The following is a 17,371-nucleotide window of genomic DNA, read 5'->3' as shown; positions in this document are numbered from 1 at the left end:
TTTGATGTTTTTCCTGGAATTCTGAAGTGATGAGGATTGAATATAGTGATGACATAAACAATCTGACAAAAAAGTAAAGCACCCGGAAGACACTATCAAGAGTCAATGTAACTTCATACACATACAGACCATTGGTGAGAATGTAACTGATCGGAGTTACAGTTCTCTGTGACAAGTAGAATGGGCCCAGAGTACATCAGTGTTGTACATGTATGGTGCTATTACCATAACTAGTGTGATATACAGGGTGAGTACAAAGTGTTGCTCTGATTATAAAAGTTTTTTATAACAGAATAAGCATTTGACATAATAAGTTACATTTGATGCCATTACATAGATTAGTGTTACTAGTTAAAGACCACTTACTTTATTAAACCTCAACGTGTGCTCTCTTGGTAGCTCGAAGAATGTCAAGGTGGTATTCCAGTTCACACCAGGTGTTTCATAACATGTGTTCTGTTACAGTAACCACAGCAGCTTGTAACCTAGCCTTCTGTTCATTGACATCAGCAACTGGTATGGTGAAGACTCTTTTTTTTTAGGGGGGGGGGGATATATTAAGGACAGAGTCTTCATCACACCAGCTGCTGTGGTTACTGTGACAGAACACATGTTATGAAACACCTAACACCTGGTGGGAACTGGAATACCGTCTCGACATTCTCCGAGCTACCAAGGGAGCGCACGTTGAGGTTTAATAATGTAAGTGGTTTTAAAAAGGACTAGTAACACTAACCTATGTAATGGCATCAAATGTAAATTATTATGTCAAACTGTTATTCTGTAATAAATTGTTATAATCTGGGAAAGACTCTGTGCTCACCCTGTTTAAGGAGCAAGAACATTAGCAGATGTTGAGTGATTGCTTTCAAGGACGCGGAGACACTGTATACTCATGTGAGGCAGGGTTATCAGCTTCAGATGGAGTTTGAAAGTCGCCTAGTTGTGGTTCCCCATTTGACCAGCTGCTGGAATTGTACAGTATCCAAACTTGCGGGGCATTCAGGTATGACAGTGGCCCAGTGATGGACTGCATGGGAATGTGAGGGTACGCATACTTAAAGGTTCCTGTAAGTCACAAAAGAGGTTTGCCATATTGTACAACAAGCACATTTTAACCCCTTCAGATCTGTGCCTGCAGTCTGAGAGCAAGTAGTGGACTCCCTGTAACATTCTGTGTCATCTCTCACCATTGGTCGACAACTAGCAGCAGCCATACTAGGAAATTACCATCCCATCTGAAGACTGCCATTAACCAACATGAACAGCTGCACTAGGAGTATTGCTGTTAGCAGGAAGTATGGACTGATGATCAATGGCATCACATTGTGTTCAGTGATGAACTGCGGTTCTGCAGTACACTGGATGACTGTTGTCAGTAGGTGAGGCAGTGACCTGGGAAGTGATCCCATCCATCCATTGCATTGGAGAGGCACAATTGTGCTACTTCTAGTGCCATGGTGTGAAGAGCCATCAGGTATGATCTCAAGTCAGCACCAGGAGTGATTGACAGAACTCTGATAGCATAACAATGTATCTTGCACAAACTGCATCCTCACATGTTACCTCTCATGTGCCAGTAATGAGTGGTATCATTTTTTAACAGGGCAATGCTTATCCACACATGACACTTGTCTCTATTAACTGACTGCATCATGTTGAGGTATTTTGATGGCCAGAAAGATCCACAATAGAACATTTGTGTGGCCTTCTCAGATGTCAGCTCCATCACAGGGCCAATATCCAGTATATTGGGGGGGACCAGTAGTAACAGTTGTGGGCTAAGTTGCCACAGAAGAGGATACAATGGCTTCATGACATCCTTCCCAACTGAGTGAGAGTATGTCCGCTAAGTCAGAGTGGGTGCAACATCATAATAATAAATGGGCTCATACTGCAAGTTCTTTGTAAATTTGATTTGATTTTGAAATAATGCCACATATCTTCCAACACATGAAGTTTCATTTCCTCCTCCATTTCACTTTTGTTGTCAGGTGGTGTAGATGAATAATTTAAATAAACACCTTTGATTAAAGAAGTTGTGGCTACACTTAAAATAATTTCTGGGATACATAGAATAGGTAGTTTTATTAGTTTGATAAGTTTTTCTAGGCCATGTGAAGTAGGTATGGTCTTGACAGTTTCATTAACCCATTAGTGTTTTGTAGGTCGTCATCCATACTTACCTGAAAAATACAAGCATGTTTTAGACTCACTGTTTCATTCACTGCTCTGTTGTGGAACCATTTTCTAGAAACCACTAATCAAAGCATAAACATACTTAGATGGAAAATCAAAGCATTTAGGATAATTTGTGGTTAAAAAAAATTAGCCTTTTAAAGTTTACTGACCTCATTTTTTTTTAAATGTCCCATACTTATTTACTTATTTGTCTTCAAAATGAGAAATGGTAAACTAGTTCTCAACAAGAACACATGTGAAACATCTTGGCAGCACAAGGAACTTTGTCATTCATGTGCAAGTGCTCCCCTGACCTAGCTACCCAAGCATGACTCACAATCCACTTTCACAGCTTTGCTTCCATCAATAACTCAGGAGGTACTGGTGGAAGTAAAGCTGTGAAATTGGGTCTTGAGTGGGGTTTGAATAGCTTTAAAGGTCCCAGGTTTGAGTCCTGGAGCAGCAGCAGTTTTAAACTGCCAGGAAATTCAGATCAATGCACACTCTACCACAGAGTGAAAATTCATCCTGGAAGAATGTACCAGGTGTGATCAAAAAGTAACAAGATTTTTTTTTTTTAATTTTGCAGGCTTTATACATCCAATTTTCAAAACATTTTTTATCTTGTCAGCACATAAGTTCCTGCTGCACATTTGCATTTTCAGTTGTTTTGAGTATTTAGTTTATTGTTGGCAGTCGAAAAGGTTATGCGTGTTGTCGAGTGCTTCACAAATTTTTACTTACTAAAAAGATGGATCAAAGAATTTACATTAAATTTTGCTTGAAAAATTGAATAAAATGGAATACCATGTTCAAAATGATTACTATGGCTTTTAGCAAATCAGCTGTGAGCAAGACAAAAGTTTATGAGAGGTATAAATGTTTCAAAGAAGGTCGAGAAGACATTGAAGATAGACGCCCTAGCACATCAATTACTGATAACAATATGCAAGAAGTAAAGAAAATGGTTCTGGAAAATTACCAGATCACCATCACAGAGGTTGCTGATGGTGTTGGCATATTCTTTGGCTCATTCCAAGCAATTTTGTGTGTGTGTGTGTGTGTGTGTGTGTGTGTGTGTGTGTGTGTGTAAGTACAATCTAACTTCTGCACCATTTCAGTTTTATTATACAACATAGTCTGCACCACAGATGGAACAGTATTAGCAGATAATGCGGATTTTGATAGAGGACTCTCCTATGACACAATTACTGTACCAAGCACAGTACACTCAAATGTCCGTGATAAATTTCCTAGAACGTCAACCTACCAGGAAAGTATAATTCATTCTGGCATCACATTACACAACAATATACCGGATGGAATAAAAATTGTTCCAGATCCAGTATTAAAGACTAAACTAAAGGTACTCGTGGCACTGATCTATTCCGTAACGGAATTTCTAAATGTAGAAAAGAGTAATTTTGCTTTGAACTGAACTTATATTGCAGGTGTGTTTTTGTTGTTTCTTACTACCATAGTTACTATGGTCATTTGATTGATTCATTATCACATGTGCAGACTATGTTGTATAATAAAACTGAAGCAATAAATGTATAACTGGTTACAATTTCATTAACAGAGTACATGAAGATTCACTGTATAAGATTTCTTGATGTGTACATTTCTTCAGACACTTTATGTTCTATGGCATTGTAACTCATTCAGATTTCTCTCTTTGCAAATGCTGTCCACTGTCTATTATAATTCTTCATGTATGTCCTGAGCCACCATTGCATCACAAAATCAAGAATTTAAGCCAATTGTTTTTCTAAAGAGCCTTTTGTGATATAGTCCACATCTATATAAAAGTGAAGAGCTCTGCATGAGAAAGCACATTGTTTTGCTTTCTCAGTTAGCATTTACAAACAAAAATTGCATCGGAAAAGAGTAATGAAGTGAAAAGGAGAATAAAAAAATATCCTCTGTTTTGTGTGATGAATGTAAATAAATGGAACATATTTTACATACATAAGAAAATAAATCCAGTTATCACACAACTACACTACTGATGACAAATTGCTGGAAACAGTACCTTCTGTAAATTAACTAGGAGTTACTATCCAGAGAAACCTTAAGTTTGATGACCACATAAACCAAATAATAGAAAAATCAGATGCCAAACTAAGACTCATAGGAAGAACCTCAAGAAAATGTTAAGTCAGTCCCGAAGGAAGAGGCATACAGGGTGCTTGTTCAACCTATTCTTGAGCATTGATCAGCAATCTAGGATCCATACCAGGTAGGACTGATAAAAGAGAGAGAGAAGATCCAAGAAAGAGTGGATCATTTAGTCAGTGCAGGGGTGTTATAGAGTTGCTGAACAAACTCCAATGGCAGACATTACAAGGGAGGCGTTTGCATCACCAAGGGCTTTACTATTGAAATTTTGAGACAGTATTTTCTGGGAGGATTCAGCCAGCATGTTATTTCCTCCCACATACATCTTTCTAAATGACCAAGACAAGAAAATTTGAGAAATTAGAATTAATACAGAGATTTACCAACAGTCATTCTTCCCATGCATTGTTTGTGTGTGGAAGAGGGAAGGGTGGGATCAGTTAGAGGTACCAGAGTACCCTCTTCCACACATCTTTTAGTGGCTTCCGGAGTGTGATTTAGATGTAAACATAAGTCTCATGGAATTTCTACTTCAACTGTTCTCAAGGAATTATTGGATTTAGTGAACAGTTGTGAAATAACAAGTTTGTTAAATAATGTACACAACACTGCAAAAATTACATTTCAGTCTTTCCATACTTATTGGCACTTAAGCTCCATTTTGGAGCCTCAATATGTGCATCACAAATCAGTGAGCTACACTATTTAGCAGAAGTTTCACAAAGTTCATCATTGGCAAAGGCTAATAATTTCTTTACACAATCCTCACGGAGACATAGTAACTGTACAGATTGAAATCTCATCCATGACTCACACAGGCTGTGTGGTTGATGCCTGTTTATGAATCTGTGTATTACAAAAATTACAATTTGGTAAAATATAGGAATGAATATTTTGGAAATTAGCATGAAAGATAGAAAAAAATGTCCATTACAAAAGCTGCTTAGCTAGAAAACAACATAACATACATCATGAGTGTGGAGTTTTAATGTGCATAGCGATTCCCAAAAGTTCACCAAGAATTTTCGAGAAAGTGAAATTTTCTAGTTGGAATAATTAGGCCTAACCAACAGGTTATTTAAGTAAAAGTATGCATTTTTTTGAAAAAGAGAAATTGGAGCTACAAAACCTTGGCACTGATATTTGCAAAGAGTGACATTTATAGATTGGAACATGAAAATTTTGAATAAAAGTAACTTTTAAAATATAATTTTTTTGGAAGAAGTGAAACATTTGTCAAAAAGTGGAGGTGAGGGCTTTTAAATAAGCTATGTTAATCTTAAAATAACTTTTTGTGGTAGCTAAATTTGATGTGCATATTGTTTGTAATTATCATGAATTATTAATGCTTCTTTAAATAAAATGTTTTTACACAAAGTAAAAGTACTTTTTCCATAATCAGACAGCAAATTTTATTGTGAATAATGAAGTTTATTGAAATATCACATGGATGATAATTTAGCCATTATATGTAATTTTAATTAGCAGTATGCATCACATGTATCATGGAAAAAAGAAAAAAAAAATCTTTATTTACGAAGTAGAATTGTAACAGTGGAACTATCTCACTTTGCTATGTCTCACACTGGGTGATAAACTTTTAGCCCAGTCATACTAAAAACTGAAGTATATTGATAACCTCTTTAAATGATAGATTATTAATGCAGTTTACAAATATCTGCATATCGCAAAAGTTTTCTTGGTGTGCACAAATTCTTTCAAAACTTATTTATGACTAACAAACATTAGCAATTGTTTCCTTCTCAGAAAATATTAATATTTTCGAGACTAGTTGCTTTTTTTATTTGACAAAAAAATTCTCACAGTGCACAGTGTTATTGTGGAATGAACCAGATGACAAGAAGCAGTAACAAAGCTAATGAACTGGATGCTTGTGAAATGAATTTCTAACAAGCATCTTCGCCACTTGCTGTATAAAGAGGTAGACTTTGGTGAGATTTTTGTATGGATCAGAGTGAAAGTTCATAAAAGATACTCTCCTCATATTTTTCTTCAGACTATACTCCAGTTTATGCCAGACTGCATGCAATAATGAGTGTTCTATCTGTTATGCACATGGCTTTATATATGTTTTCTTACTTTCAATGTTTGTATTTTTCATGGACATTCTTATTGCATAAGTTTCACATGAAGGTAAATTCTTCCTGATTTTTAGGGTGATATGCATGTTAATGTATTTCTACACTTTTTGCCAGCTTCATGGCAGGAAAATGGGGCCCTTGCAGTGTAACTTGTGGTATTGGAATTCGCACGCGTGATGTATACTGCAGAATATATTTGGAATTCTCAAAAGCTTATGCCAAGATGCCTGATGAAAACTGCCAAGGACCAAAGCCATCAGAGTTTGAAAAATGTAAAATGCAGCCTTGTGAAGATCAGAGGTATTGAAAGCTTTTACTACCATGATAATGCATTTATCTGTTAGCTTCAAGAAATGTATGTAATTGACAAAATTTCAGTAACCTATGCTTTTAATGTGTTTTGTATTACAGCTTTCCTACTGTCAGAGCTGTACCGTCAACTGTCCAGTTACTACAGCTAGGCATATTTTTATCCAGACAAAATTATAAAACCACAAAATTCGTATCCTGTGACTAAAAATCTACAACATGAACCCAAAATATGCTGATAAAATTCCAGAGATTGTTGAGGGATATTGTCTGAGTATTTTAGTATAAGAAACCTATGATTTCTGATGGCTCATATCAAGTAATTGCATTTTGTTTGTTTCCTTACCTTCATTCATCATTATGTCTACTTACACTGAAAATATCTGCACTACAGGGCAAATGGTAACGGTATGTGCTTTGTGTTTTATTTGGAAACAAACCTGCTCTGTTCATCATAGTATGGCTTTAGTGAACAGTAATGTCCTCATTACTCTTCCTCTTCAAGCTCGCCATCAGTACTGCTCAATTCTGCCTGGGATTTGTTTTTAAGGCTGTGTTAATTCTATATTAACAGTGATAAACAGCAGTATAATTAGGTTTACTGTGAAGAGTTGACTATGAAGCAACTTGTGAGTAGTTTCACTGAATGCAATGACAAAGTGGCACAATAACACTATGCTGAACTGTGGTAAAAGCATTATTTTGTTTGAGGGTAGTTGCATTACTCTTTGTTTTGTGTTGTACATTTTAGTCACTGATAATTACAGGCTTGATCACTTCTGTGAACATACGCTGCCTGAGAAAAAATGTGCAGCATTGAGGCACTCCACACTTGATATCAGTAGTTTTGGGGTTTGAAAGACCTCTGTTTGTTTTAAGCAACACAAATTGTTTCCTGTTGCTCATATACAATTTTATTAAATCATAGCCAGTTCCTCTAATACTGAGGTTCTACAGCTTATCAAGTAATATGGGCTTGCTGACACAATCAAATGATGTTCCTAAGTAAGGGACATATTTTCAGCCAACAGTGTTGATTGACAAACGTGTCATGTATGCCATATTACATCCTCAACATTGCACTCCATCCGAAGAAATCTTCAAAAGATTGTTCCAGTTACTGCAGTCATGGGATAAGGACAACACCAGATAATGAGAAGCAAGTGATGCAATGAGTAAAACATGGTCCTAAAGCATATGTGTGAAGAACTGAAGACATAAATCACACTCTTGAATGGTCTAGTGTGCGTAAGCAATTGCGTTATTCACATTTATAGTGTGTATCAGTTCTCATGGTTCAAGCCTATCATGCCAAATAACAGTTCTGCCAATGGGTTCTAAGACAGATCATTCAACATCTACATTTCATATCGTACATTTTATTTACAGGTGATGTGGAATTCACACACTGTGGGATAATAAATTACCATAATAACCAAATATGGGCCTTTGCAAATCTTTATTAAGCATGGAAGTGAGGCATCAGGCTTGCTTTAGTACCAGTGTGTTTGCAGAAATTGTGAGTGACAGACTCAGAAGACCATACACTTTACTAGACAAAGTAATAGGTGCTGTTTACCGTCAGTTTCTGCACAGAAAAGTACCTGTGCTGTTGGGTAGTGTCAGCCTGGCCAAAAGACCCAGACATGGTTTATGCTGCTGTGGCAGCACCCATTTCCTACATGTTGTACAAAAGCACCTAACAAGACCTAATGAGTGAGTATTGGTTGATGAGGTCCAGTATTGTAGGCTCCAAATTCAACTGACTTTAATCCCTTGGATTTCTGTCTGTGGTGAAATATTTAAAAGTATTAGTTTATTCCACACCCCACTGCCTACTTCAGTCTTTGTAGACAATTTTACTGTGGCAATTAATCGAAGGTTAGACATCATCAACACAAAAACTGTGGTAGCTTACAGAGTAAATCCTTTGTCAAGTTAGGGTACACACACACACACACACACACACACACACACACACACACAAACACATGTGGATGCAAATGCACACTTTTCTTTGATCTTTTTTCTCATAAAACATTTCAAAAATGCTCCTTGGTAAATAGTGGGGAAGTTTCATTAGCAGAGTGTTTCTCCATCAGCTTTTCTCTTTTCCATTACCATGGACAGACAAAATTCAACTACTGTATTTTGCCCTGTTGCTGTCCAGAGAAATTAAAATGCATAGCTTCAGAATGGGAAAAATAAACTTTCTGTAGCACCTCACAGTCTTACATATTTATCTGATTGAGCCAAGTGGTCTACAGTATATTTGCATTTTTATCAACAACCTGCAGTTACCAGCTTATTTTATTCCTTCTACCAGTATTCCTGGCAGTGTTTTCCATCTCAGGCATGTCTGTGGTGGTGCAGGAGATGAATATAGAATATTCTCTTGGCATCACACAGCAGGGCATTAGTTGACAGAAATCAGATTTCTCTTTCATTCACTGTCTCTTGTAGCTTATTTATGTTGCACCAGTTCCTACAACATGCAGTTATCATACGGTTGTGAATCCAGAGAAACCGTAATGGGCTGGAGTTCTAAGCAGCCTTAAAACCTTCGTTTGGATGGAATAATTTTTAAAAAAGATAATACACATTCAGCTACTGTAGGTTTTTGTCATTGATGTTTCTTTTAATTTTCACTGTGAAGTCCCTTTGAACTTTACCAGCAATGTTCTTAATGTGAAATAAATGTATTCTTCAGTATAGGCTGACTTGTCGCTGAAGTAAAGTGTTCTCAACAGTAATACAAAGTACAGCTGGGACACAATGCTGTGGAAAACTTGACTGTTGAAAGTACATCTCTGGACCATGGATTGCTAATTTTTCACCCAAGGCATTAGAAGAAGACATATACCAGCAAAACAATAAAGTTCATCAAATCCTTTTTTTTTTTTTTTTTTTCACTTTGAGAACCCGGTTTTCACCAATGTTTCCATGTTGTTGTTGTTGTTGTTGTTGTTGTTGTGGTCTTCAGTTCTGAGACTGGTTTGATGCAGCTCTCCATGCTACTCTATCCTGTGCAAGTTTCTTCATCTCCCAGTACTTAATGCAACCTACATCCTTCTGTATCTGCTTAGTGTATTCATCTCTTGGTCTCCCTCTGCGATTTTTACCCTCCATACTGCCCTCCAAATGCTAAATTTGTGATCCCCTGATGCCTCAGAACATGTCCTACCAACCGATCCCTTCTTCTAGTCAAGTTGTGCCACAAACTCCTCTTCTCCCCAATTCTATTCAATACCTCCTCATTAGTTATGTGATCTACCCATCTAATCTTCAGCATTCTTCTGTAACACCACATTTTGAAAACATCTATTCCCTTCTTGTCCAAACTATTTATCGTCCATGTTTCACTTCTATACATGGCTACACTCCATATAAATACTTTCAGACATGACTTCCTGACACTTAAATCTATATTCGATGTTAACAAATTTCTCTTCTTCAGAAACGCTTTCCTTGCCATTGCCAGTCTACATTTTATATCCTCTCTACTTCGACCATCATCAGTTATTTTGCTCCCCAAATAGCAAAACTCATTTACTACTTTAAGTGTCTCATTTCCTAATCTAATTCCCTCAGCATCACCTGACTTAATTCGACTACATTCCATTATCCTCGTTTTGCTTTTGTTGATGTTCATCTTATATCCTCCTTTCAAGACACTGTCCATTCTGTTCAACTGCTCTTTCAAGTCCTTTGCTGTCTCTGACAGAATTACAATGTCATCAGCGGACCTCAAAGTTTATATTTCTTCTCCATGCATTTTATGGCCTACACCGAACTTTTCTTTTGTTTCCTTTACTGCTTGCTCAATATACAGATTGAATAACATTGGGGAGAGGCTACAACCCTGTCTCACTCCCTTCCCAACCACTGCTTCCCTTTCGTGCCCCTCGACTCTTATAACTGCCATCTGGTTTCTGTACAAATTGTAAATAGCCTTTTGCTCCCTGTATTTTAACCCTGCCACCTTTAGAATTTGAAAGAGAGTATTCCAGTCAACATTGTCAAAAGCTTTCTCTAAGTCTACAAATGCTAGAAATATAGATTTGCCTTTCCTTAATCTTTCTTCGAAGATAAGTTGTAAGGTAAGTATTGCCTCACTTGTTCCACCATTTCTACGGAACCCAAACTGATCTTCCCGATGTTGGCTTCTACCACTTTTTCCATTCGTCTGTAAAGAATTCGTGTTAGTATTTTGCAGCTGTGACTTATTAAACTGATAGTTCGGTAATTTTCACATCTGTCAACACCTGCTTTCTTTGGGATTGGAATTATTATATTCTTCTTGAAGTCTGAGGGTATTTCGCCTGTCTCATATATCTTGCTCACCAGATGGTTGAGTTTTGTCAGGACTGGCTGTCCCTAGGCCGTCAGTAGTTCTAATGGAATGTTGTCTACTCTCGGGGCCTTGTTTTCACGTAGGTCTTTCAGTGCTCTGTCAAACTCTTCATGCAGTATCGTATCTCCCATTTCATCTTCATGTACATCCTCTTCCATTTCTATAATATTGTCCTCAAGCACATCGCCCTTGTATAGACCCTCTATATACGCCTTCCACCTTTCTGCTTTCCCTTCTTTGCTTAGAACTGGATTTCCATCTGAGCTCTTAATATTCATACAAGTGGCTCTCTTTTCTCCAAAGGTCTCTTTAATTTTCCTGTAGGCAGTATCTATATTGCCGCTAGTGAGATAAGCCTCTACATCCTTACATTTGTCCTCTAGCCATCCCTGCTTAGCCATTTTGCACTTCCTGTTGATCTCATTTTTGAGACGTTTGTATTCCTTTTTGCCTGTTTCATTTACTGTTTTTTTTATATTTTCTCCTTTCATCAATTAATTTCATCAATTAAATTTCTTCTGTTACCCAAGGATTTCTACTAGCCCTCGTCTTTTAAATTCTTGATCCTCTGCTGCCTTCACTACTTCATCCCTCAGAGCTACCCATTCTTCTTCTACTGTAGTAGGCATGGGCTTCGTGTTTATCTTAGCCACAATAATGCGTTCACTATGCTGTTTGTAGTAGCTTACCCACACTCCTATTTTTTTATTCATTATTAAACCTACTCCTGCATTACCTCTATTTGATTTTGTATTCATATCCCTGTATTCACCTGACCAAAAGTCTTGTTCCTCCTGCCACCGAACTTCACTAATTCCCACTATTTCTAACTTTAACCTATCCATTTCCCTTTTTAAATTTTCTAACCTACCTGCCCAATTAAGGGATCTGACATTCCATGCTCTGATCCGTAGAACGCCAGTTTTCTTTCTCCTGATAACGACATCCTCTTGAGTAGTCCCCGCCCAGAGATCCAATTTTACCTCCGGAATATTTTACCCAAGAGGATGCCATCATCATTTAACCATACAGTAAAGCTGCATGCCCTTGGGAAAAATTACGGCTGTATTTTCCCCTTGCTTTCAGCCATTTGCAGTACCAGCACAGCAAGGCTGTTTTGGTTAGTGTTACAAGGCCAGATCAGTCAATCATCCAGACTGTTGCCCCTGCAACTACTGAAAAGGCTGCTGCCCCTCTTCAGGAACCACACGTTTGTCTGGCCTCTCAACAGATACCCCTCCGTTGTGGTTGCACCTACGGTACGGCCATCTGTATCGCTGAGGCACACAAGCCTCCCCACTAACGATTTCCCATTAACATTGATTGATATCACCTACTGCAAGTATCTTCAACTACTGTATTACAATTACCATGAGAGATAATTATTACCACCTTATGCTTATGTACAGAAAACAAATCATAAATAAATGAAAATTAAACAATGGGAACTCCAGGCTGGAATATGAACAACATTATGAAAAGGGTAGATTACTGCTCACCATAAAGATAACCTGTTGAGTTGCAGACAGGTACAACAAAAAGACTGTTACATATTATAGCTTGCAGCCAAATCCTTCTTTGGCAAATAATATGCACACACACTCACATTCACACAGGCAAGCACACCTTGCGCACACATGATTGCTACCACCAACAGCTCCAATCAGAATACAACTGTCACGTGAGTAGCAATCTGGAACGGGGTGGGAAGGGGGAGCGATAGCAGGATACAGGTTGGGGGAGAGAAGAGCACTGTTAGGTGGGGCATGCAGGGACTACGGACTACCAGGCGCTGTGTCAGGAAGTGGGATGTGTGGGAAAGAGGAACCAGGGTGCAGAAAGGGAGAGGAGTGGAAAAGGAGAGGAGCAGGGTAGGGGAAAGGATTGGTGGGTACATTGGCAGGGGGCAGCACCCAAAGAGGGTGGTGGAATGTGGAAAGGGAGGAGGTGATAGTATAAGGGGGCTGAAACTGCTCGATGGAGGGTATGGGGACAATAGGTTACCGTATATTGATGCAAGGATAATTCTGGGAGCAGAGAATATTTGTAAGAGTAACTCCCATCTAGGTAGTTCAGAAAATCTGGTGGTGAAGAGGAGGATCCAGATGGCCCAGGTTGTGAAGCATCTATTGAAATCAAGTGGGAAGGATCTTGAGTAGGATGTCCCTCATTTCAAGGGATAATGATAGATAATCAAAACCATGAGAAGGGTATGGCTCAGTTGTTCCAGTCTGGGGTGGTATTGGGTGACTTAGGTAGGACTCTGTTTTGGCTGGCTCTTGGGGTTGGTGAGAGAATTGGGGATGTGCAGGGAAATGGCGCAGGAAATCTGTTTCCAGACTAGGTCGAGGGGAGTTCTTGTCACTGCAAATATGCCATCCCCAGGTGGCAATATTGAAAAATCAAGTTCACCATCATTCTTATTATGTCTAGGGTTTTTTCCTTTCCTTGTATTTGTTTCTAAATACTAGGAGTTTCCACCATCTAGTGCATCTCTGTACTGTGCTTACCATTCTGATACAAAGAACTTGAGCTGTTAGGGTGTCCCTAAAGGAATTGTCAATATTTGGTGATTGGACAGGAATGATTATTCAAAGCAAAAAAGTCTAGTAAACATGGGCTCTAAAATGCATACCTTAAGAGCTGTGAGCACTTCTTCATTTTCAGTACTGTGAAACAAATCTCTTCCACTGCAAGCTCTTTGCTTTCCATATTTTGAGATGTGATAGTATGGACCAAAAAAGAAAAGAAGCCCTGTAAACGTGGCCTCTAACAAATACAACTTAAGGGCTATGAGCACTTGTTCATCATCGTTACTCTGAGACACATCTCCTCTACTGAAAAAAGTGTTGGTTGCTTTTAAGGTATGCATTTTAGAGCCCTTGTTTACTAGTTAATGCTGTTCCACTGAGACAGCAATATACAGTTTCACTGTCCGCGTAATAGAGTCTTTAAATAGTAAAATGTCACCAATAGGAATTTTCTGTGACTTGTCCAAAGCATTTGATTGTGTGAACCATGACATTATGTTACAGAAGTTACAGTTCTATGGCATAAATGAAATAGCATATGAGTGGTTTAAGTCGTACCTACAGAACAGGTAGCAAAAAATTTCCTTATAGGGATCAAGTGATTTTAATAAGTTCTGCAAGTTTCGCAGGAGAGCTTCTGTAAAATTTGGAAGGTAGGAGACGAGGTACTGGCAGAAGTAAAGCTGTGAGTACCGGTCGTGAGTCGTGCTTCGGTAGCTCAGATGGTAGAGCACTTGCCCGCGAAAGGCAAAGGTCCCGAGTTCGAGTCTCGGTCGGGCACACAGTTTTAATCTGCCAGGAAGTTTCATATCAGCGCACACTCCGCTGCAGAGTGAAAATCTCATTCTGGAAACATCCCCCAGGCTGTGGCTAAGCCATGTCTCCGCAATATCCTTTCTTTCAGGAGTGCTAGTTCTGCAAGTTTCGCAGGAGAGCTTCTGTAAAGTTTGGAAGGTAGGAGACGAGGTACTGGCAGAAGTAAAGCTGTGAGTACCGGTCGTGAGTCGTGCTTCGGTAGCTCAGATGGTAGAGCACTTGCCCGCGAAAGGCAAAGGTCCCGAGTTCGAGTCTCGGTCGGGCACACAGTTTTAATCTGCCAGGAAGTTTCATATCAGCGCACACTCCGCTGCAGAGTGAAAATCTCATTCTGGAAACATCCCCCAGGCTGTGGCTAAGCCATGTCTCCGCAATATCCTTTCTTTCAGGAGTGCTAGTTCTGCAAGTTTCGCAGGAGAGCTTCTGTAAAGTTTGGAAGGTAGGAGACGAGGTACTGGCAGAAGTAAAGCTGTGAGTACCGGTCGTGAGTCGTGCTTCGGTAGCTCAGATGGTAGAGCACTTGCCCGCGAAAGGCAAAGGTCCCGAGTTCGAGTCTCGGTCGGGCACACAGTTTTAATCTGCCAGGAAGTTTCATATCAGCGCACACTCCGCTGCAGAGTGAAAATCTCATTCTGGAAACATCCCCCAGGCTGTGGCTAAGCCATGTCTCCGCAATATCCTTTCTTTCAGGAGTGCTAGTTCTGCAAGTTTCGCAGGAGAGCTTCTGTAAAGTTTGGAAGGTAGGAGACGAGGTACTGGCAGAAGTAAAGCTGTGAGTACCGGTCGTGAGTCGTGCTTCGGTAGCTCAGATGGTAGAGCACTTGCCCGCGAAAGGCAAAGGTCCCGAGTTCGAGTCTCGGTCGGGCACACAGTTTTAATCTGCCAGGAAGTTTCATATCAGCGCACACTCCGCTGCAGAGTGAAAATCTCATTCTGGAAACATCCCCCAGGCTGTGGCTAAGCCATGTCTCCGCAATATCCTTTCTTTCAGGAGTGCTAGTTCTGCAAGTTTCGCAGGAGAGCTTCTGTAAAGTTTGGAAGGTAGGAGACGAGGTACTGGCAGAAGTAAAGCTGTGAGTACCGGTCGTGAGTCGTGCTTCGGTAGCTCAGATGGTAGAGCACTTGCCCGCGAAAGGCAAAGGTCCCGAGTTCGAGTCTCGGTCAGGCACACAGTTTTAATCTGCCAGGAAGTTTCATATCAGCGCACACTCCGCTGCAGAGTGAAAATCTCATTCTGGAAACATCCCCCAGGCTGTGGCTAAGCCATGTCTCCGCAATATCCTTTCTTTCAGGAGTGCTAGTTCTGCAAGTTTCGCAGGAGAGCTTCTGTAAAATTTGGAAGGTAGGAGACGAGGTACTGGCAGAAGTAAAGCTGTGAGTACCGGTCGTGAGTCGTGCTTCGGTAGCTCAGATGGTAGAGCACTTGCCCGCGAAAGGCAAAGGTCCCGAGTTCGAGTCTCGGTCGGGCACACAGTTTTAATCTGCCAGGAAGTTTCATATCAGCGCACACTCCGCTGCAGAGTGAAAATCTCATTCTGGAAACATCCCCCAGGCTGTGGCTAAGCCATGTCTCCGCAATATCCTTTCTTTCAGGAGTGCTAGTTCTGCAAGTTTCGCAGGAGAGCTTCTGTAAAGTTTGGAAGGTAGGAGACGAGGTACTGGCAGAAGTAAAGCTGTGAGTACCGGTCGTGAGTCGTGCTTCGGTAGCTCAGATGGTAGAGCACTTGCCCGCGAAAGGCAAAGGTCCCGAGTTCGAGTCTCGGTCGGGCACACAGTTTTAATCTGCCAGGAAGTTTCATATCAGCGCACACTCCACTGCAGAGTGAAAATCTCATTCTGGAAACATCCCCCAGGCTGTGGCTAAGCCATGTCTCCGCAATATCCTTTCTTTCAGGAGTGCTAGTTCTGCAAGTTTCGCAGGAGAGCTTCTGTAAAGTTTGGAAGGTAGGAGACGAGGTACTGGCAGAAGTAAAGCTGTGAGTACCGGTCGTGAGTCGTGCTTCGGTAGCTCAGATGGTAGAGCACTTGCCCGCGAAAGGCAAAGGTCCCGAGTTCGAGTCTCGGTCGGGCACACAGTTTTAATCTGCCAGGAAGTTTCATATCAGCGCACACTCCGCTGCAGAGTGAAAATCTCATTCTGGAAACATCCCCCAGGCTGTGGCTAAGCCATGTCTCCGCAATATCCTTTCTTTCAGGAGTGCTAGTTCTGCAAGTTTCGCAGGAGAGCTTCTGTAAAGTTTGGAAGGTAGGAGACGAGGTACTGGCAGAAGTAAAGCTGTGAGTACCGGTCGTGAGTCGTGCTTCGGTAGCTCAGATGGTAGAGCACTTGCCCGCGAAAGGCAAAGGTCCCGAGTTCGAGTCTCGGTCGGGCACACAGTTTTAATCTGCCAGGAAGTTTCATATCAGCGCACACTCCGCTGCAGAGTGAAAATCTCATTCTGGAAACATCCCCCAGGCTGTGGCTAAGCCATGTCTCCGCAATATCCTTTCTTTCAGGAGTGCTAGTTCTGCAAGTTTCGCAGGAGAGCTTCTGTAAAGTTTGGAAGGTAGGAGACGAGGTACTGGCAGAAGTAAAGCTGTGAGTACCGGTCGTGAGTCGTGCTTCGGTAGCTCAGATGGTAGAGCACTTGCCCGCGAAAGGCAAAGGTCCCGAGTTCGAGTCTCGGTCGGGCACACAGTTTTAATCTGCCAGGAAGTTTCATATCTGCGCACACTCCGCTGCAGAGTGAAAATCTCATTCTGGAAACATCCCCCAGGCTGTGGCTAAGCCATGTCTCCGCAATATCCTTTCTTTCAGGAGTGCTAGTTCTGCAAGTTTCGCAGGAGAGCTTCTGTAAAGTTTGGAAGGTAGGAGACGAGGTACTGGCAGAAGTAAAGCTGTGAGTACCGGTCGTGAGTCGTGCTTCGGTAGCTCAGATGGTAGAGCACTTGCCCGCGAAAGGCAAAGGTCCCGAGTT

The 17,371-nt window shown here is 40.5% G+C and overlaps 1 protein-coding gene across 1 annotated transcript in view; it reads left to right on the top strand.

Moving 5' to 3' along the window:
• The window catches only part of LOC124615662 (protein madd-4), a 514,315-nt gene that overhangs the window by 256,244 nt on the left and 240,700 nt on the right, over nt 1-17,371 (top strand). The window contains exons 10-12 of the mRNA XM_047143690.1: nt 6,519-6,704; nt 12,522-12,550; nt 12,869-12,880. Of these exons, the coding sequence (XP_046999646.1) occupies nt 6,519-6,704; nt 12,522-12,550; nt 12,869-12,880 (227 nt within the window). The remainder of the gene's footprint in view (nt 1-6,518; nt 6,705-12,521; nt 12,551-12,868; nt 12,881-17,371) is intronic.

Source organism: Schistocerca americana, chromosome 5, assembly GCF_021461395.2.
Source record: "Schistocerca americana isolate TAMUIC-IGC-003095 chromosome 5, iqSchAmer2.1, whole genome shotgun sequence".
NCBI lineage: Eukaryota > Metazoa > Arthropoda > Insecta > Orthoptera > Acrididae > Schistocerca > Schistocerca americana.
Note: the sequence above shows the minus strand (reverse complement) of the source record. Positions and strands in the feature narration are given on the sequence as shown.